At 39.6% G+C, this 23,240-nt stretch overlaps 1 protein-coding gene and 1 non-coding gene across 20 annotated transcripts in view; one reads left to right on the forward strand and one right to left on the reverse strand.

Moving 5' to 3' along the window:
- OXR1 (oxidation resistance 1) overlaps positions 1-23,240 on the reverse strand; it is a 258,539-nt gene that overhangs the window by 205,059 nt on the left and 30,240 nt on the right. For 18 of the 19 annotated variants that reach the window (XM_086880659.1, XM_086880635.1, XM_086880646.1 and 15 more), the window contains exon 2: positions 18,665-18,743. The exons of the other annotated variant lie outside the window; for it this stretch is intronic. Coding sequence is in view for 7 of the 18 variants with exons in the window: in XM_086880731.1 (XP_086736857.1) it covers positions 18,665-18,743 (79 nt within the window). In the remaining 11 variants the exon portion in view is untranslated. The remainder of the gene's footprint in view (positions 1-18,664; positions 18,744-23,240) is intronic. 19 annotated transcript variants of the gene reach the window in all.
- On the forward strand, positions 659-741 carry TRNAL-CAG (transfer RNA leucine (anticodon CAG)). The gene has a single exon. It is a non-coding gene; the product is annotated as a tRNA-Leu (tRNA).

Here is a 23,240-nt window from a genome sequence, read left to right on the forward strand (position 1 = left end):
TAAAATATTTGCCATTTCTGACAGTCAGTTTTTGGCCCAATTTCATTTTATTTTTTTTCCTCTTGTGAGTTTATAGTCCAAATAGAGACAATGTACTTTAACCTGATGCTTCCAAACAAGCACACCTCTTGCCTTTCATATTTTACTCCCAAATCCTGACCAAATTTTTATGTTTAGAGGTTCCTAGATTCAGTTTTCAAGCAAATAATTTTTTTGAAAAAAACCCTCAGCAAGGAGACACACAATTTGTTTCAGTGTCACAGTTCCCTTTCAAGTATCAGAGAACTCTTACCATGAATAACTTGCACATATCTCAAGGGGATTTTCATATACGCTACAGGAAACAAACCAGCCTTAAGCAATGTCCTTGTGAAACGTACTGCATACCACATTCTTATTAATTTCTGTACAGCTTCAAATGTCTGCTTTGTGACATGTAATATACATGCAAAAGTACCTGCTTCTTTCTCATTCACTCACAGAATGCAGCAGCTGCATGTATAAATAAACATCAGTTATTATGGTTACCAGAGAGCCAACACAAAATACGTTTTCATTTGGAATATTTTTTACCACCCACTGTGTATAGAACAATATTACATCACTAAAAATATTTACGGGTAGGCAGAGATGGAGCCGTTACAGCTCCCCCACCTGGGTCAGGATGGCCGAGCGGTCTAAGGCGCTGCGTTCAGGTCGCAGTCTCCCCTGGAGGCGTGGGTTCGAATCCCACTTCTGACAGCCCTATTTTGGGGCTGTGGCTGAGGATTTTGGTTTTGTCTACTTTGGAAAAAAAGAGGCTGAGGGAAGACTTCATCGCACTCCACAGCTTCCTGGGGAAGAAAGGGGAGGTGTTGTTCTCATCGTCCTGGTACATCCACTGACAGGAGGTTCAGGAATAGTTCAAAGCTGTCAGGGGAGGTTCAGACTGGACACTAGCAAGCACGTCTTTACTGAAAAGGAAATAAAAAGTGGAACAGGCTTCCCAGAGAGGTGATGCCCCAAGCCTGTCAATATTTTAGAGGCTTTTGGACAATCCACTTAAAAACTTGCTTTAACATTTGATTAGCCCTGAATTGGTCAGGCAGTTGATGATCACTGCAGGTCCCTGCCAACTGAACTTTCTATTCTATTCTATTCTATTCTATTCTATTCTATTCTATTCTATTCTATTCTATTCTATTCTATTCTATTCTATTCTATTCTATTCTATTCTATTCTTTCTATTCTATTCTATTCTATTCTATTCTATTCTATTCTATTCTATTCTATTCTATTCTATTCTATTCTATTCTATTCTATTCTATGATTTTTAAATGGCGTCTTAAATTACAATGGGAAATCTAATTGTTTCAGCCTAAAGCAGGGAGCAGTTCATAGACCAACCCCCAAAATCTGGTGGGGTTTTGCTTGCTCTCACCACCATGGCTGCACCAGCCTCCACCTTCCCTGCACCAGCTCTGAGTCTGCAGGCCAGGCACTCACTTGAGCTGTGAGAAATGATGCTGCCCAAAGACTGGGCTTCTGCTGCTTTAGGGAGTGACATCCACCCTCCAGGCAATCACACACATAGTTATGGCACTTGCCTAAGTGGCAGGAGAAGGGGAGTGAGCAAAGGAGAGTACAAAAAGAAGGCAAAACCTCCCTCTCTCCCACTTTTGCCAGAGATGAGCTGTTATTTTGGCTCCAGATATTTTCTAAAACTACAGCTTCCAGCTCAATGTTAGATGCATTTTCCCTATTTTTAACTTGCTGTCCAAAATACTCTGAATATTTCTTTGTGTTCTTGATTTTTTAAAATTTAAAGACCTCTAAAAAGCAGATATTATTCAGTAAACTAATTAAATTTTCATATTATATATTTAGAATTAAATACCCATTAAGCAAAGTTCTAGAATACAAAGTATTTCTGATAAATAAGATCATAAACAACAGTCTTGAGAATATTCTTCCCATGAATGAAGTGGAAGACTAGGATTTTTAGTTAATGTTAAATATCCAGCACTGCAAACAGTCAGCAGAAATACAATAATGACCTCTGAAAACACATAACACTAGATCATTATAAATGGGCAGCTAAAATAGGCGAATCAATGAATTATTCCAGGGGAAGAAACAAACTGAGGTAGTGTTTTAATTAAGTGAAAATAACACAAGCTCTGACAAAGGCAACTAATTCCTTCAATCTGCAAATACTACTGAAGAGTCCTTGAGCAGAGTGCTTACCTGCACAAAGTACTTCTCCACCACACCTTGTGTACAGAAGACATATATCTGTTTTTCTCCAGGACCTAACCCGTGGGGTGGTGTTAATCCATCCATTCTTACTAGGCAAGCAGCACTACAGGCTGTCAATATGTACAGGGATGGGATGCTTTCATGCCCTGAACTGTTAAAGTGTTCAATTCCACATTCCTGACAACAATTTTACCGGTGCTGGAATTATGAAAGCAGCACATTTGCCTGCTATGAGCACACAGCAAGTCCAACATGTCTGGATCTGCCAAACACAACAAAATCAACAGGCAGCCACCTAAAGCAGTAACCCTGAACTCTGAAGTTGCAGAACTCAGACCTGGCTGGTCTTCCTGTGGGAGCCATTTTAGACAAAACCTGAAATCAACATCACCAAGTCCCACCAACACAATTTGTAATAGCACTATATTATCTACCTTACAGACACATAAAATCAATATTATTACAAGTAATTTGATCTAAACTTAGAGTGACAACTCATCCTAGAGTTTGAAGAAAAAAATATATAACTGAGGTAGAGATATAGATAGATATACATATAAACCATTAAATAATTATATGCCACAAGACAAATAGCAACTTTGAGGTCTTGAACCCCCTTAGCTTCATTTCAATTATAATAAGAATATTTAGATCATATAAATCAGAATAAGTGTACCTACAGTATGAGATGTTTTCAGCATCTTAGAAAACTGCAAATAAGAAGACCATTAAATAATTATGCATTCAAACACTTATTCAGGACTGTAGCTTTTTCTACAATCCCTTCCTGATCCTACTTTGATCCCCACTGAGAGGCTTGCATGAGGGGCAGAGAGACAGAGAACTACACAGGGCTCTGGCCACCATTCAGGCTAAGAAAATCCCTAATTCCAGTGGCAGTTCACAAGTTACCTCAGTGGTCCTAGGATTAACCCCATGATGCAAATTATATGTGAAACAGCAGCAACATTACATATGCACAGAGCCACAGGATAAAACCTCTGCAGCCTAGAACTCTTCATAGCTTGTAGTTAACAGCATTTCCCTTCTAGTAACACATTGTAGTAAGTAAATTACATATGCAGATAAGATTTAATTTGGATTTTCAATATAATCACAAAATAAAACATAATATTCTTCCAATCCAACTCTTCCTTAATTACAGATTATAAGAATGAACAAAACTAAAGAGGGAGAGGGAGGGTTAAATTCCAAGCCAACATAAACAGAGACCATAGGCCTTCATTAAGAAATCTCCGTATAAAGTTCAATTCCTTATTCTCAAACAGATATCTTTTCCTGAGTTAAAGGCCTGAACAGAACAAAATAATCTATCAAATCCTTCATTAGTGTTATGTATATAACAGTCACTTTTACAAATATGCACCAAATGTTGGTAAAACACAGAAACTGACAGAACTGACATAAACAAATTCTGTGGAGGCAAGTCTCTTCTGATTTGATTTCAGAATCTTTTACAAGATGGACTAGACAGAATCTAGAGGTATTTGAGGGAAATAAAAAAAAAACACTTTAAAAAATCTGATTATCAGCATGTATGCTTGGTATTTTGAAATCACATGCTGATATCTGCACTCTTCTATATATAAGCTGTTTAGTGAGGCTAGGAAAATCTTCAAATGAATATGTTCAGCTCTGTAGTCAATTTAAAACTAAAATAATCATATTAGCTAGACAAAATCTTCAGACTTAACTTTCATTATTAAAGTACATGATCAGCTTTTTCTGAGATAAAAACTGCATATATCTTAGCCATTGCTAGTCACAAGGATTGAGACCAAACTCTCAACATCTGCATGTGATGTGAATATTTCCTGTGAGAAAATGTCACAAGGTGAGTACAGAAAAACAAAGAGCTCATATTTTTTTTCTCTCTATGGCATTGTGCACAAGTGCTTCTGGTAAATAAGATTCAGAGATTGACAAATATTTTCTTTTGTCTTTCTCTCTCTTTTTTTTTTTTGTTTTTTTTTTGTTTTGGTTATTTGGTGTTTGTTTTGATTTGATTTGATTTGGTTTGTTTTTTGGGTTTTTTGTTTTGTTTTGTTTTGTTTTAAGATAGGGAATATACACTTTTTCGAACAAATGTATTTCAGGGTGCCAATGCAAACAGGAGGCAAAAGCCACAGAAAACTGTTGTGCACTACCAAAAGGCCAGTTTGCTTTAAGGAAGCCTCTATTAAATATAACCTTTAAATTATTAAGAAATAAGGATTCCCTTGCAGCTCCAGCCAGAGCTGTACATGTGAGCAGAACCCTTATTGATCAGAAGGGGAAAGAAGAGATGCAGACCCCACACTCTATGTGAAATCCCCTTGAAGGGGTTTCAGGGAAATAGATAATTTTATGGGCAAGCTGGGACTCTGCCATTACCACTACTGCACCATCTCACATGTGAGGATATTGACACACAGAAATTATTCCTTCAGATAATTTTTTTTTCTCACAAACAAATGGTTATCAGCAAACTTTCCTCATCCTGGTTTTATGAATGTTGCCCATGGATTAGGGGAGAATACAGCACAGCAGAGACCATCTCATATGCTCATCAGAAAGCATAATAGATACCCAGATCTGATCTGATCTTGCCACTCAGCATGAGTCACTGAACAACTGAAACATATGGAAACTGCTTCCAGTATTTCTCTCCTGACACCAGAGCCACACATCACTTGGAAAAGATTTTGAGGAAGTTCAGACAAGTATATGCTAAGTATGTGGACACTGAAGGAGTTTTGAGATGTCTCATTACTTTTACTGCTCATTAGTGGATAGGACAGTATATTTCCAATACTTTGTAGTTTTCAAAGTTTTTTTTAAAACCAAAGTAAAAAGAAGCAGGGTACCACAGCTCACCTGCTCCCTTTGTTATTGAAGCAAGCCTACACTGACAGTTCAAAGCATGTCTGAATTTGCGTTTATCTTACTGAGAAACAATCCATTACCAGCTGCTAATGGTCCTTTTTTTGCCCTAATGAATCTACCTTGAAAGGAATCTACCTGGGCATCCATGCTGTTCACAGTTATTAAAACATGAAAATTGGACTAACTCTGTTAAGGACATTGATGGTTAACTCTGATGTTAATTAAATGTCAGCTTTATGACTGGAGACAATTCAGACAATGCCGAAGTCAATCGGCATTAAATCTATTAAATCTGTTAAAGATGATGCATGCAGCTCATCTCTCAGTACAAGCATCCTGGATCTCTACTGGCATAACTCATACTGCAGAGGGGCAGGCCCAAAGGGCAGCTTTGGCATGAGGAAACACAGGTGCCTGGAAAGTGAAAGTAACACCGAGCTGTTTCTGATAGCTTAGAGACCCTTGTGACAGCAGAGGCAAAAAGCTACCTGCCACAAGCCATGCTTGCATCTGGATCTCCTACAGACAGACACAGGCAGAATATGGGGCAGCTTGTTATTCTTTCTGCTGCAAGTGCTCTTTACAAACATTATTGGATAAAACAGTATGTTTTGGTAGGCTTGCTCCATTTGAAAAAGGCCTTTTCCTTCCCCTTTTAAAAGTAATGCTGTCTTTTTACTCTCAGCCAAACCTCTAGTTGTTTGCTGATAGAAATAGTAACCCTTATTTCAGAGTGGTAATGTCACACTCATGTTTAACTGGAATTAACTTACTTTCCAGTTCCTTCAGTGCTAGTGCTAGGCACTGGCAGCTCCCGCTCTCCTCAGCACAGCACAGCATTAGTTGGATGGTCCCCATTGCTGCTGCACAGCTATGCAGACCCCTCACCAAAGCACTCAGGATCCTCAGGGTCTCCTCAAAGAGGAAGACCCACCAGCCTTACATCATAGAACTGATAAGAAAACAAAATCTCAGTGTCAGGGCTCTCACTGGGCTGCCCTGCCTGGATCACAGGTGTAGCTGCATTGCCTCCTCTCCTAAATATGTTCTCCATAGTTAGACTTACTCCTTATCTGTAGTCCAGCCCAATATCCTCTTAAAACATGCAATAACATCCATGCTGGATCAAACCAATGATCAGCACAGCATCCTCTGGGATGATGGCCAAGACTACTCCTGAGACAGAAATCAATACAGACAGTGGTAATCAGCAGGACAAACAGTAGGACAAAACTTCATTGTGTCCAGAAATTTGGGGTTCAGAGGTTTCTTATTGTAGTGGTATTTCTTTGTCTCATAGCCTGCAAGAGGGTCACTGGGGCTGGTGGGGCCTCTTGGGATCCTCCCCACTCTGAGCCAGCTCAGCTGCAGCAGATTGCTCAGGACCACAGCCAGTTTTGATTGCCATGACAAAGACCATACAATCTTGTGACAAACTCTTCTAGTGTTTAACCACTTTCCCATTAAAAAAGTGGGGTTTGGACATTTTCTGATAGTTTTAGCATTCACATGATGCTGCAGAGCCTGACTGTGCACTGCCTGAGGAACTGTGTGTAAGCCAGTCAATGGGTGAGGGCAATGTTCCTCACACCTTCCTACACGCTGAACAGGACCACTGCTCTGCCTTAATGTGAAGTGATGATCTTATAAAGGTTTTAAGACTGTAGCAAAGGTTTTAAGACCACAGCATTCATTACTTTAATTTGAGTACTCTAAAATACATAATTTTTCTGGTTTCTTGATTTTCCCTATGTTGTTCATAAGGATTCCTGTCTTTTTCATGAGTTGTGGAGGCATCTAGCATTGCTCCATAATACCCAGAGAAACAAGATCATTCTGTTTACAACTGGTTTATCATAATAAATGCCAAAACATTTCTCATCTCTCACACTAATAAAAGTCAGGCAAAATGCAATGATTTGCCAAAAGGTAAATGACCTTTTAATGGCATCTTCAGCTCTTAGAACTACTCTCATAGCTGTTTTGCTCTTACTGTGCATCTGTTGCATTTATTTCTCCTCTTGCCAGGAGGTTCCCCATCAACTGTATATATTTGAAAGAAGTATACAGACTAAGAAGGAAGCTTTACCTATTCCAGTCTTCAGACTCACATTATGAAAACAATAGCAGGAATAAAGAAAGATATTAGAATAGAATTATAGAATAGTTTGGGTTGGAAGGGTCATCTAGTTCCAATTCCCCTGCCATGGGCAGGGACATTTCCTGCTAGAGCAAGGTGCCTCAAAGTCCCATTCAGCCTGGCCCTGAACACTTCCAAGCACCCACAACTTCTCTGGATAACCTGGATAACCATGGTTTCAACATGTTCACAGTAAGGAATTTCTTCCTAATATCTAATCTAAACCTACTCCCTTGCAGTTTAAATACATTACCTCTTATTCTGCCACTGTACATGCTTGTAAAAAGTCCCTCTCCAGCTCTTCCATAGGCCCTCTTTAGGTGCTGAAAGGTACTATGAGATCTCCCCAAAGCCTTCTCTTTTCCAGGCTGAACAGACTGACTTCACAGGAGAGATATTCCAGCCTTCTGACCATCTTTGCTTCTCTTCTCTGGACTTCTTCCAAGAGGTTCATTTCCTTTGTGTGTTAGGGACCTCAGGGCTGGACACAACATTCCAGGTGGGATCTCACAAGGGCAGAGCCAAGGACCAGAATCCCCTCCATAGCCCTGCTGCCCACACTGCTTTTGATGCAACCCAGGACACGTTTGGCTTTCTGGGCTGCAAGTCCACATTGTCCACATCTTAAGCTATCAATCCACTGACACCCCCAAGGCCTTTTTCCTCAGGGCTACTTCCTCAGGGCCTTATACTTGGCCTTGTTGAACTCCATGGGGTTTTGAATGGACCCATATCTCAAGCCTGTCCATGTCCCTCTGGATGACATCCCTTCCCTCCAGTGAGTCAACCACACCACACAGTTTGGTGTCATTGCCAAACTTGCCAAGAGTGCCTTCAATCCCCCTGCCCATGTCACCAACAAGGCTGTTAAACAGCAGCAGTCCAATACTGACCCCTGCAAAATGCCACTTGTCACTGCTCTGAACAAGGATATCAGGCCCTTGACAACAACTTCTTGAGTTTGACCAACCAACCAGCTCCTTATCCACCGAGTGGTGCATCCATCAAATCCGTGTCTCTCCATGCTAGAGTCAAAGGATGTCATGTGGGACAGTGTCAAGTGCTTTGCACAAGTCCCACTAGAAGCCATCTCTTGTTGTTCCCTTATCTGCCAGCACTGTAACCCCATCACAGAAGGCCACCAAACTCTTCAGACATGATTTGCTCTTAGTGAAACCATGGTGTCTGCCACCAATCACATCCTTATTTTGCATGTGCCTTAGCACAGTTTTTAGGAGAATCTGCTCCATCATCTTGCCAGGCACAGAGATGAGACCAACTGGCCTGTTGTTCCTCAGGTCTCCCTTTTTTTCCCTTTTTAAAACTAGGGGTTATGTTTCCCCCTTTCCAGTCAGTGGGAGCTTCACCAGACTGCAGAGACTTCTCAAATATGATGGACAGTGGCTTAGAAACATCTCTGAGAATTCCCTGAGGTCCTACAGATGCATCTCATCAGGTCCCATGGACTCGTGCATCTTCATGTTCCTTAGATGATCTTGAACTTCATCTTCTCCAGCACGCATTTCTTCATTCTCCTGGTTCCTGCCTTTGCTTTCTGTGACTTGGGCAGTGTGGCTGGAGCACTTATTGGTGAAGACTGAGGCAAAAGAGGCATTGATACCTCAACCTTCTCCATGCCCCAGGTAACAAGGTCTGACATTTCCTTCCGGAGCGGGCCCACCATTTCCCTAGTCTGTCCTTTACTACTGGTGTTCTTATTGAAACTTTTCTCATTGCCCTTGATGATCCTGACTAGATTTGATTCTGTCAGTGTCTTAGTTATCCACACTTGGCCCCTGATTGCCCAAACAATTTCTCTGTATTCCTCCCAAGCTCCCTGTCCTTGCTTCCACACTCTTTTCTGACTTTGAGTTTACCCAGAAACTTCTTGTTCACCCACACAGGCCTCCAAACATTTTTGCCTGATTTCTTACTTGTTGGGATGCATCTCTTCTGAGTTGGAAGGTGATCTTTGAATATCAACCAGTTTTCTTTATTTCCTCTTCCCTATGAGTCTTTATGCCATGGTACTCTGCCAAGAGGAGTAATTCAAGACAGACAAGGTCTGCTTTCCTGAAGCCCAGGGTAGTGAGATTGCTGTGCACTCTCCCCACTGCCCTAAAGGGTATTGAACTCCACCATTTCATGGTCACTGGAGACAAGGCTGCCCTTGAGCTCCACAGTCCCCTGCAGCCTCTCTTGTGTGGTGAGAACAAGGTCTAGCACAGCACCTCTCCTTGCTGGCTCTTCTATCCCTTGGAGAAGAAAGTTACCATCAACACTTTCCAGGAATCCCCCCAATTGTTTATGCCCTGCTAAATTGTCCAACAAATATCAGGGTGGTTGAGGCCTCCCATGAGAGCCAGGGCTTGTAAGAATATGAGGCTGCTCCTATCTATCTACAGAGGGCCTCATCCACTCAGTTTTCCTGGTTGGGTGGCCTGTAGCAGACCCTGTAATGTCACCTGTCCCTGCCCTCCCTTTAGTCCTGACCCATAAGCCATTGGTTGGCTCTTCATCCATCCCAGAGCTCCATGTACAGTGGTCATTGACATAAAGCGTGCTTCCCATCTTCATCTTCCTTTCCTGTCCTTCCTGCAGAGCATATCATCCTGTCACAGCTCTGTGATATTAGGAAATCAGACACAGAATTCTGTGTTCAGAAAATAACTTTGCCCATGTTAAGAAACAAACAAGAAAAATGGGGCTTTGGGAATGAGGGAAGCTTCCATCATACAGTAAGTACATTTCACAGAAGAACATGTATTTAAACTAAGATCTCATACAGAGGAACAAAAGAATTCACCATGACAAGGCTTAAGTGTTGTTCTTTCACTGTGGCTATTTAATGCAAAGAATAACTCATTGTTACATTACAGATGGAAGATCAAACATGAACAAAAGCTAAGACTGCGTGGTCATTCCTGGCTCCTCACAGAGTTTGTTGCAGAGTTTTGGACTGGGTGTCGAGAAAACTCCATTTCTTCTGGAAAACATTTAGTGAACAATTCTATCTTGATTGAAAGATGGATAAAAGGGTGGAAAGCACCCTATATTAAGTCCTTAAAAACATTATAGGGATTAAGACAGATACAATATGACATAATGAGCCCTGTACAAAAAAAAAAAAGGGTTGCCCTGTAGCCTTTCAAGCAAGGCAGACACCCTGATTCAGAAGCCAGCACAGTGGCCCCCCTTGGCCACTCGGACCATTCTACCCACAAGACATCAATGTGATGGATGGCGAAGAAATGGCATTTATTGCAGGAGAATTTGACATTTTATAACCTAGGGTCACTGTGTTACCCCCATCTGCTTTCATCACAGCTAGGTGCTATTGGCTAATTGCAGGAGTCATTACCATACTCTGTGGAGAAGGGGGGTTACTAACTTTCCATTACATCCCGAAATCTTCCGTGCTGCCATGCCCTACTGCTACATTTCTCCCTTTGAGCTTTGCTGTAATGCATATAGAACAATAAATCATATACCAAACATTATCCAAAATAAACCATGGACCATATCTAGTGGTAAAAGAATTATCCCTGCTCCTCAGAACTTCTCTTTTTTCATAAAGAGCAATCCCTCTAGACAGTCTGAAGAGAACTGAGTACACTTTTTTTCCTGTAACTGTGAGAACGAGGAAATAGGGCTAAAATTCCCATGTGATAAGTTCAATTTCAACAGCTGGTATTTTAATATGGCTACCTAGTTATAAAATATTTGCTATAAAATTTTTCCTTGTATTAATGAATTTTTTAATGTTTACAAGCTCAAAAACTGCTACAGAAAGAACAAATCAAAAATACTGGCTTGTAGGCAAACCAGTTTCCAGTGTTCTTCTAATAATTACAATTAGGGAGGTTAATGAAATTCAGCTATCAGATTAGTTTTACAACCTCTACTTCTCTAACTTGTACTACCATGACATCTTACAACAAGTATGGGGCAAATGGGTTAGATCTACAGAATAATATTATAGTCTCCCCTTCAGACTGATTTTTGGTCCTTTCTGATAATGTTTAAGAAAATATTTTAAAATTAATTGAAAGCCATTTAGTGCCCCCACCAAATTACTCCTCAATGATGCCGGAGCAGAAACACATTTTTTCCCAAATGCCCTTGATTTCTTCTCTGCACACACAGACATGCACTTAAGTAAAACTTTCCATTGAAGTGGCATTAGTTAGACACACAAGCATACCAAGTTGCTCTTAGGCTTCCTGCCAGAAAGCCAGCAGTGCTGATGCTTTCATTCATTTACTTTAAAGTGTCAGCAAAACAGGCAATTTATGGCCACATAAATATGGAGCCAACAGCCCATGACCACTATCTGCAGCAATACAGCACAGACACAGAGTGTGAGCCGGTCCCATTCCCTGGGACTGATTCATGTTGCTGAATACAGAATCAGAATACATTTAACCAAAGCATCTTCTGTAACACCATAATAAAATACATCACCAGTATGAGTGTCTAAAAAGTTATCAGGGAGCAGCATAAACAAATCCCATTAACAAAGAATGGGACTTGTGCAGGTGTCTATTATTCACCATGCTGAAAATTTAACCTGGGGATCTTATATCCATGCAAGCAGGATGCAGTTATTTCACATTGTGAAATGAGATTTGGTTTTTATCAGGATATTGAGATTTTTGTTACGAAATAAAGACCAGGGAGAAACATCTTTTGGTCTGATACAGTGTTGTCCTTGTGGACAGGGATTTTTAAAAGCATCCAAAAAAAGGGAGACATTTGAGAATTCATGTAATTGCCAGGAGCATCTGAAAAAGTATGTAAGACACAGCAACTGCTTTCATTATATGGTACCAGTTCTACTTCAGAAGGCTTCAGGGATGTATCTGGCAAGAGAGAAAATGTATTTCTGACCACCAGTGTAGCTATTTTTCCGTATGAAAATGCAGCAGAGTTTGGATGATGCCACTTAGCTCTGCTAGGTGCTGACTGTCACATGTGCTTCTCACATTGAAGTTGGAATTAAATAAGAGCGGTTTCAAATTGAGAGTAAGTTTCACATGTAGCAGCAGTAATAATTATCTAATCTACAGACTTCATTTCCTAAAAATCAGAGAAATGTTACTAAGCTATTTTTGCAGCCAGAATCCTAACAGGCTCTGCTAAGACTAGATATATACCACTAACAGGAGATATCTGCAGGGCATTGAGGCCCGAGATCAGCATGAAATCTGAGCATGAGAAAAAGTTCATCCTTGCCTGGGAAATTTCTTCATGTTTTTCTGTGCCTAAAGAAATGACTGAATTGGGGCATGAGTACCTTCAACTGACTTCATCATTCAGCAAGACTGACCTTCAGTTTATACCTTGGCATATTTTTCTTCCAAAAATAAAACCTTTAAAAATACTTTAAACAAAACACTTTTAAAAAATATTTTTAAATTAAACAAAATAAACAAAACATTTTCCTCCTCCTGCATACTCTTGCTGAAGAGCATTATTAGAATATCAATGTGAAATCCTGACTTCTGAATAGAAACAAAAGAATTCCACTGATCATGAAAATGCAGCAATTTGCCCTTCAGCAGGAACTTGAACAGGGTGTAACAGGAAACACATCCCTGTAAAATAAAAAGCCAAGTTATATACACAGTATATCTTAAGGTCTTGCTTAGAAATTCTGTGCCTTCTGAATTTTCTAAAGCATAAGGGATCTGGAACCACAACAAGAAAGGTGTCTGCAGTTTTGGTCACACATTTGTTGTTGGAGATCAACTGAGAAACAAATAAACACTTCTCACTCCACTGCAAAGAAAATAAACAAACAAAAAACAATCCTGTCACTGAGATGTTCGGTCCTTTTTATAATGCCAGCCTTTGAAAGCTTCTTCCTTTTGAAGAAGGAACTTGTGGTATTAAAGGTTATAGCTGAAGTGCAAGTGTAATCCTATAATTAAATAATCTGCAGGCAATAACCAGGCACTTCTACAAAAAATCCAAGATATAGCAAATAAACACATTAGTATAATTAAATACTTCTGAGTATTAGACCTACAGCATGAAGTTGGTGTAGAAATAGAGACAACTTTCTCTAACAAAATATACATGCCAAGTTAGCTGGTTAGCTCATGTAAATGCCTTTAAAAGGCAGAGTAGAGCCTTACTGTGAAATAGAATTCTGTAAAAATAAAATTGAGAACATATTAACAGTTTAGAAAAATTTAAGAATACTTAAATTTATTCTATATTTTCTTAAAATCTTTATATTCTTTCCTAAAACATAGAATATAGTCAGGTATTAATTAATATTTTCTAATTAGGGATGCAGTTGCTTAAAGCAAATTTTTAAAAGCTGTTCACCATTGTGTAATTTTTTTTACTTTATTTTTCTGTATGGTAAGCCACATTTTTATTGGATGGATTGATAAAATAAAAATTTGTATTTTCTATCTTTTGTTATATATTCAATCATTCTATTGGAGCTTGAGCTTCAGCATATGGATTGGGCTTTTTACATTGCACAGGGTTGGACTGGGATGTAGTTAATTTTCTTCACAGCAGACCGTATGGTGGTGTGTTTTGAATTTGTGATTAAAAAACTGTTGTAACACATCGGTGTTTTGGCTACTGCTTACACAGTGTCAAGCTCTTCTCTGCTCCCCACTCTGTACCCCTGTCTGTGTCTGCTGCAAACTGTGTTGCCCATGTACATTTGTATTCTAGACTGCATCTGTTCTGGTTGAATAAAATCCAAGTCTCACAGCTGCCTTATCATTTTACATTAGTCAGCCTGCAGATCCCTAAGCAATGAAACAGTGCAAGAAATTAAAAGTTCATATTTTGGAGTAGGTAGTAAGCTTAAAAAGAGTCCATGTCAATAGATACTATTTTGCAGTTCACTACCAAAACAAAGTTCAACAATAAAGAAGTTAATTCTGAAACAGAGAAGACACAAAGTGTGTCACAGCTTCATCCAAGGAGTGTCACTTCCAATTAAAAGGCAAAAGAAAGGGGATGGTGAGCACCATGTGAATTTAGGTCAAACCAGATAATTATTTTTGTACATTTACAAATTCCAAAGAAAAACCTTTGGCACATGCTCCTGGTGTTCAGTAATGGACAGAGCTTTGTGGGCATCCACTGGCCACGCTTTAGAAGCTGGCAAAGGTATCAGAACAAACACAGCAATAGTCCAAGACTAAAGCAATTAAAAACATGAAATTTAGAAACCCTGTGTAAACACAGTCTCCCTGAAGCTATAGGAAGAGAAGAAAGTAGGCTTATATTATCTTGAAAATAATATTGAAAACATTACAGTCTGTTCATATCAGGAGTTTATAAATAAACATTATTTCCTTAACTTTCTAATCAAAACCAGATATAAGGAAGTCAATAATTGTCAGTGACTAAAAAGATGACATGCCTTTCCAAATCTCATCATCCTCCAATACCAATCATACTATTCATCCAGCTTAACTATTATCTGAGTTTATGAACATAGCAATATGATTAGACACTGGAAGAAAGGTTTGTTTTGTATTTATCACAGGACTCCAATTGCTGCTGACAGGCCTGGCCTAAGAAAATTGACTACAGCTTTCCAGGATGACTGATTGGAGTATGATTAGGAAAGAAAACTATTTGCCTCCAGAAACAACAGCTGTGTTATGTAACTCTTGGACCACTGGCCAAGCCTGACCTGGCCAGCCACCACGAAGCACCAAACCAGCCATCAGCACCTAGCAGAAGCTACACCTGCATTGGCTACAGTGTCTCAGGCTGGAATCACACCCTATACATAAAATGCTCTCCACAAGAAGAGTTGAGTAAAGTAAAGGCTGAGTCTTTCTCCAAACTAGTTAGAGTTAAACCTGGTAACACTAGCACTCAACAGCCCAAGTGCTGGCAGCAGATCACACACTCTCTTAGCTCTATGGACCTTCCTGAGGGTCAAACCAAAGGAGGAGAAGGAGGCACCAATACTTATTGCAGGAAACAGATTTGGATCTGGCAGCTGATTTCTAATTACACAGAAGTACTAGGGGACCCTCAGGACTAGTGGACTTCACAGGACCAACGTGGTATTCTCTGCAAGACCAACTCAAACATATACTATGTGCAAGGCTCTTCAACAAAGGGACAAATGGATGCAGCTCCAGGAACAGAGCAATATCTCACACACACTTATGCAAATGTCCTTGTACTTCTCACATCCTGCTTCTTACATTTTCCTCCTTCAGTCTGCTAAACTCATTTAGGGACCAAATAGCTTGGCTCTGAGGGCTGGATTTGTCACTTAGGCTATATTTTGAAGCGCTCCAATCTAGGCTAGAGAAGGAGAAGAAAACTGGGCATGCCACACAGGAGAAATATTCTCCAGGTGCATGGGCAGTTTTAATGAGCTGTACAACACGAGCTTCCCAAACTGCAGAACATAAATAACTGCAGGTAAGAATACCCCTGATCATCATGATCACAGTGGTAGGTAGACAGTCAGCCCGACCTTGCAGATCCTGGGGATGCACTGATATAGGGCCTGTCTTTGCAGAGCATCTTCCACACATAAAGTTCCTATACACATTGGTTCCTACAAAGTAAAAATCCCTTCCCTAAAGTTATTTAAATACTTCTGCCTTCTACATGAGGAGAATAGTATCAGCAACTGCTCTTGAAAAATGGAAATAAGTAAACAACATGAATAATACAGCACATAGGAACTCATTGGTCTATGTACTGATCTCTGCTATTTCTGTGCTGGTGTTTATTGTAGATTAAATTAACTGGGGAAAAATTAGCATGATAGAGAAACAGATGAGAACAGAATACAAGAACAGCACAGAGAAACCACAACAGTTCAGTATTTAAAATCATGGGATCAGCTCTCAAATTAAACTGAAATTAAGAGGAATTCACCTCTTTGTTAGCTATGTCAGTTCACATTAACAACACAGTCTCTTACAAAGCAACTGAGAAATACCTGCCTCACATACAAAGTTGTCAACACTGTTGTGGTTGGAGAGTCAGTTTTGCCAGCCCATCCAACAGGGATTATCCACTAAAAATTAACTTTATATGCAAAATTAAGAGAAAGTTACCAATAAAAAGCAGTTGACATACTATATACACCTTATAACTTCCAAAGATCTGGTGACAGGAGATAACTCCTATTTTGATTCAAAGTCATGCAATTTCATGAAAAGTTTTATGGATATTATAATTAGTAATGTATTATTAGAACTAATTTAAACCATTTTTTTTCAAGAAAATAAACCTTAAGTCATCCTTTCCTCCAGAAAAATACATATGTTGCTTACTATATTTCCAAATTAATATAGTATTTCTTTAAAGAAAAAGAGCTAATGTTCAAACCAAGATTTCAAAAACTCTCAACAGAGGCAGTTTATTTATAGGAGCTTATAGCCTTTAAAAATAATCAATAGAACCTCAATATTTTCTTGATCACAATAAAAATTTCTAGTTCGTAGTCATTTTCATAATTCTTTATGAAAATAAAATTCAAAATGTACTGTAATAGTTAGAACAAAACATCTGACAAGTACTCAATTACTGCTTAACTAAAACAATACCAATCTCAAGAATACTTGATGTAATGTCCCAGTCTACACATAGAAGGCTACCATGGAGGTCCACTGTGACTCTTTTCCTCCAGAAAGACAAACATCCTTTACTTATTGCAAGTGATTCAGAACAGTCTGCATAAAGTGAGACATAGCAGAACAGAGTACAGCAGAGAAACAAAGAGCTTCTGTTTCCCAAATGCACCTTTTTTCATAAAACCTTGTTTGCAGATACGGAAGAGAATTTCCCACTGTTTGTAATACTCTTTATGAGGAATTTTCATTTGCCTGCTAATCAAGATTAAATTTGTGAGGAAAAAGATAAGAATGAAATTTCAAGCCTACCCATCAAACACAGTTCTTAATTTGGCCATTGCTTTATAACAGTAAGAAAAGATAAAGAGGTGATCCTAAGAGGGAAAAATTGTTTAGGTCAGGCCATATAGAGTTCATAAGGGGTTAAAGTACACATTGACAAAAACAACTAACCCACCTAAATATAATGTAATAAATTATTTCACTTAGTAGAATGTCTGTGATTTACTTGAATGTTAATATTCTGCAGAGACAACTAATTAAAAGCAGAAATCCTCAAATGGGAAGTTCGTAATTGTTACTTGCAATTGTACCCTCTTCAGCAGTTATGTCAAACTCATTACGCTGACAAAACAACAGATTCTGTCCTTATCTAAAAATAAAAAGTTTCCTTTTATTGGAAAGATACCCTAAAAATGTATTGCCTATGCATCTTTTATACAAGGTAACAGTCTGGATCCGGCTGCCAATCGCACTTCAGCCAGGTGCAAAACACCCTGCTGAATTCTTGGCCGTGTGAGCAGGAGCTCACACAGGGGAACGGGGGGCCCTTGGTGCACCCTGACCCCAGCAAGGCTGCAGCTCACACTGAAGCCTTGTGCAACTCAAGCCGCAGCTTCAGAAAACCAAGCTGAGTTTTCTTGTCATTTGCCACCTCTGACTCCTGCAGACATGCAGGATGCTGCTTCATATCTGCCTCTTATGTGCAAGGCAGCATCCCCTCTTCACAACAATTCAGAGGAGTGAGGTATTCCTCCAGGTACCAGATTAAAGGTGATCTGCTGCTGCACAGGGCAAACATTTTACTAGGCTGCCACGCAACTGGGGCACCAGTGCTGAAGTCTTTGACTAGCTTCTAAAAACCTGCCAACAAGCACAAAAATCAGGGATTTCACAATGAAGGGAATGGTTTGTAGTATCTTTGTTATTCAGGGAGATCACACTCCCCTGCAGAAGACCCACAACAAGTGCAGGAGCTGATAACCCGACAGGGTGCCTCAGGGTGCCATCAGGGCTTGTGTGGCTGCAGGATAAATATTACCTGATGCTTATCAGAGTTGCAGGAAGTAGATATCATGGACGCAAAACTGTTGATTTTTTGGAGACATTTGGGGTACGACATTGAATCACAGCGAGTAAGAGATGGACATTACCTTATATCAGTACAGACTCCCTAAAATGACAGAAAAGAACCTATCTTACACTTGTGCTTTGTTGTCCTGGTATCATTCTCCGTCCTAGAAAGCAGAAGGGCTGTCCTCCAGAACTAGTACAGTGTCTTATTTGTCATTCTTGCCTTGGGGATGCTATTTGTCATTTAGGCTGCCTGGTCTGCATGCCACGTACCTGACAAAGCAGAGCTTTACAGCAAAGAAAACCTAATCATTATAATAGAAAAAGTAAACTTAATTAGCTGATGTGTTTTGTACAACAATATTTTTAGAAAATGCAAAAATTTCAGATTAGTCACAACAGCCATACTATTTGGTTTTTTGAGATGAAAAGCATAACAAAAATGGTGGAAACTGACCTCTTAGTGCCAAACATGATGGTGCGGGCTTGTTTCACATTTATGAACGCAGTGCTCTGCACAGGCTGTTTATATTGACCTGGATGAGAAGAAAAAGATATTTTTAAATCAAGAAACTCAGGACCTTTCTTTTAATATCCTGAACAATAAGTACATTAGTAAACATCTTCCAGTGAAACTTCAGAGAATACCTGGCAATTTCACAGAAATAAAAAGGTTAGCAAAAGTATGCAAAGGTTAACAAACACAAGATGAAAGTTAAAAAAGACTAAGACCAAATCCCACTAGTATGGCTTAAACCTGACATTATTAGAGCAGTTACTCAACAAGAGTTAGGCATAATAGTATATGATAGTGCAACATCTAAAAGTCCTTGTCTCTTACAGTGCACAACTGAAATGCATGTGCTTTAAAGCAGCTAGACAGGTCTTCCTGAATTTCCAGTCTGAACAAAGCTATATAAATTTATATATATATTTTATATATATATATATATATATCTATATATTTATTTATTTATTTATTTATTTATATATATATATTTTTATGTATTTATATATAAATATATATATTTTATTTTAATATAAAATCATATTTATATAAAATATAAAATCATGAATATCTTAACTATGTTTTGGTGCTCAATTTGTTGAATGACTATCTCACTAAATTAGTAATTTTTCCAGAAAGAAAGCACTATTATAAATAAGAAAAAGAGATTTCCTGGTGTGGGTCTACATAATGCAGACCTCAGGAATTATTATTATTATTATTATTATTATTATTATTATTATTGTTGTTGTTGTTGTTGTTGTTGTTGTTGTTGTTATTATTCCTCCAAAGATAAATTCCAAATTTTACATAGAAATATGAGATTACAGAATATTAGAATAATTAGGTCAGGAGAAACTGCCTAGTCTAGCCTTCAGCTCAGAGCAGGTATAATTAGATCAGGCTGCTCAGGGGTGTGTCCACTTGGTTCTCGGGTATGTCCACATCCTCTTTTGGAAACCAGTTACTGTACTTCATCACCAACACGGTGAAAATATTTTTCCTACCATCTATCAGACTTTTCCATATTATACCCTGTGTCCACTGCCTTTTATCATATCTGTCATATCTTATCATATCCATCTCCACTACACCCTTCATTCAGGTACTTGTTGACAGTACCAAGGTGATCTCTTCCCATCTCTTCTGACCCTGAGCTGATCCAGTTCTCTCAGTCTTCTGTTGACTGTCATTTGCTACAGTCACTAGACCACCTCATTTGGTCTCTGGAAGTTGACATCCTTCGTGTTCTGGGAGCCCAGAACTAGACATGGTGCTCCACAGTCAGTCTCACAAATACCAAGTAGAAGACAAGGATCTCCCCCCGACCTGCTGGCTAAGCTTTTGCCCATGCAGCCGAGGGAAACAGGTGATTTTCTTTGCTGTAAGGACACACTGCTGGTTCTTGAGAAAATTGCAGTTCACTAGGCCCCTCAGATCTCTTTCTGTACCACTCCCAGGCATTTCGTTCTCAGCCCGTAATTTTATGCAAGATTATTCCACCCCATTGGCAAGACCTTGCACATGCTTTTGCTGAACTTTGTAAAATTCCTGTCAGCACATTTCTTCAGCCTGCCCAGGTCCCCTCAATGGCAGCAGTGCCCTCCAGCAGCTCCTTCCCCAGGCAAGTCAGCGCCTCACTCAGTGTGTGGGTCCCCAGGAGAGGCCCCTGGGGCTCTGCAGCCCCACACAGGGAAGCAGAAGCCTCCCTTGATGTGCCACCCAAGTCAAGGTCTCCAACATGCAAAGGTCTTTAGCACCAGTCTGTGAGAGGGAACATGCTGAGACCACCCCTGCACACCCTCCACACTACTGCAGGTGAGCTAGAGCAGGGATGCTGCCTGTCTCTGCTGTGCCAACAGCTGTGGCAAGGTTGACACTGCAGCTCCCCAGGAGCTTCACCCTTCTCTCAAAGAAGGATTCAGCCATTCCCAGCAGCAGCCAGAAGCAGCTCCCAGCAGAACTGAAAGCAGATACTCAAAATGCTGCCCAAACTGGGAAGAGCAATGATGACAAGAAGGCCAGGCAGTGCTCAGGGTGCCCTGCATCCTCCCAGCTCCACAAATCAAGTTACTTTTGCAACACCAGTTCACAGCACTCTGGTCCATCGTTGCCTAAGGAGCAGCTAAGCAGCACCTGGAAAGTGCAGGCATGTGCCAGCCCTTGCAGCCTGAAGCTTCTGCCACCGGGTCCTTCCCATGAGAATGCAGCAGCTCCCAACCCTGGTTCACTCCCCTTGTGATTGCCTTTTCACACACCCTCTGCCCTCACAATGCATAATACTGATGCTAATGAAACCTTTCTGCCCTCCTCTCAGACGTTCAGGTTAAAGCAAAAATAGCTTACAAAGTCAGACATTCTATCCTAGTTTAGTTCATTTGTTAAATGTAAATGTAATATCTAAATACAAATTTCTGTCCATGAGGAAGAAGCTATGATTACATGATCTTGACTGACAGGAGAATTTTTGTCTACAAACTTCCTTCTAAATTTGTAAGATGCTCCGGGGGACTTCACATCTCCATGTCAGATCAGATAAAATGACACCAGGTGAAATATCTTGTTACTTCCAGATGAGGAAGCAGCATTTTCACAGCACTATATTTCATTATGGGTTGGGGCAATGATATTTTTGTCTCAATTAACCAGCTGCTCTTAAAGCATTTTCTTTTTTGGTTTGTGTAGGGTTTTTTTTATTTTTTTGTTTTGTTTTGTTTCAGTGTGTCTCCTTAGCTTGTACAGCTGCAACGAGTTGAAGGAGCCTCCCTCTTCCTTTCCATGCCCTCTTGTTCCAGAATCACAGCCTTGCAGCTGGGCAAGAAGCACAAGTATCATCAGCCTGAAGTACATCTTCCTTCCCATGCAATTATTCTCCCTGCCACTTACTGACACCAGTCCCTCTACAGTGAGAACATAACAAATGCCAGCTTCCAGATAGTTGTCTTGACTGGGAAATTCTAAAGGCTTTAAGTAGGCCAAATGTCCACTCCAATTGAAAATCAATGGATTTGGGACATACACATTCCCTGCATGTTCTGAGAAGTCACACTCAGATCCCTATTTGTGATTGTCAGGCTAACCAGAAGCTATGCTTACACTGTCAGATATTCAGCTCAGAGATGAAACATGGATGAGATTTAAGGAATGCAAGTCAGCCTCTGCCCCATGCACGTTATTAAGTGTCTCAAGCCATTCATACAGGTGATTACACAATGTGGAGCCCAATGCATAAATGTGCTAAGAGATCTGAGTCAGGTATTCCTTTTCTCTGAGAAACAACAAGGTTCAAGCTCCAAAATTCAATTTTCAGAAATATTTAAGCTGTGACCTAGAAGTCCAGCTCCTATATTTAAAAATGACACAGTCACTTATGATCCTGTGAGCATCAGTGGAACTTTGACACTGAAAATTTTAAGCCAAATTTATTCAATCATTTGATCATTTTTTCCATTTCCACTAAAGAATATCATTCATAAGCATCTTACATTAGTAGGTAGGACTGCCTTTATGTTTGCAATAACTTTAACTGAAGGGCTCTGATGCTTTCTCTTTTTGGATATAAATAAAAACGTTAGGGATTGACGTAAGGTACTGTAGCTCTCAGGAAACAAGACAAACTATTTGAGGGAAAGCAACAGGTATAAAATTGATGAGTAGCTGAAGCAGGTTCCCTTCCCTTGAAGGTGACTGGTGCAGAAGTATGAAGGTGTTGGATACAGAATCACTGAATTGTTTAGGTTGGAAAAACCCTTTAAGATCAAGTTCAACCATTATGCCAGCACTACTACCTGTCTCAGCAGAAACTTTGCTGGTCTCATCAACTTCCTTTTCCTCCAGGCACAACTATATACATTTTCTTTTTTTTTTTTTTAAAAAAAAAACCCAAACAACAACAGCAAAAAAAACAACAAAAAACAACAACAACCAATGTTTCCTATACCATTTCACTGGTTTATTGAGGGTAACTGTGTGTCAACTGCTGCCTTTTAGCTGAACCTACTCCCTCTCTGGTGGAAGGTACTGTTCTTAGAGCAAAGTGGCATAATAGCCTTGGAAAACCACCCTCACTTTCTTGTGAACAGTCACTTTGTACAGAGGAAGATGAGAAATTTCATTTATCTACTTGGAGATAATTTCTGAAAATTATGACTTTCAAAATGAGAACCTTCTTAACAGCAATACTGATTTCTAAAGTGTCTTAGAGATGCCACTAAAACCGACACAAAATATCACTGAACCTTTTCATTTGCACCAGATACATTTAGGCATAATTTACAGAGATTCACACTGACTGCTTAAAGCCATGCAAATCTGAGCAAGATGATCAAGAATAAAAATATTTTCAGTTAAGAAACAATTGTATTGCAGCAAAAAATATGGCAAAGGATGTTTATACAGAATTACACAATAAGGTCTTCATCAAAGACCTGAAGGAATCAATGTAATGCACAACCATCCAGTTTGCAGATGGCCTCAAATTAGGGGAGACCAGCTGATCTGCTTAAGGGTGGGGCTGCCACCCAGG

The sequence above is a fragment of the Cyanistes caeruleus genome, chromosome 1 (assembly GCF_971803275.1).
Source record: "Cyanistes caeruleus chromosome 1, bCyaCae1.hap1.1, whole genome shotgun sequence".
NCBI classification, from domain to species: domain Eukaryota; kingdom Metazoa; phylum Chordata; class Aves; order Passeriformes; family Paridae; genus Cyanistes; species Cyanistes caeruleus.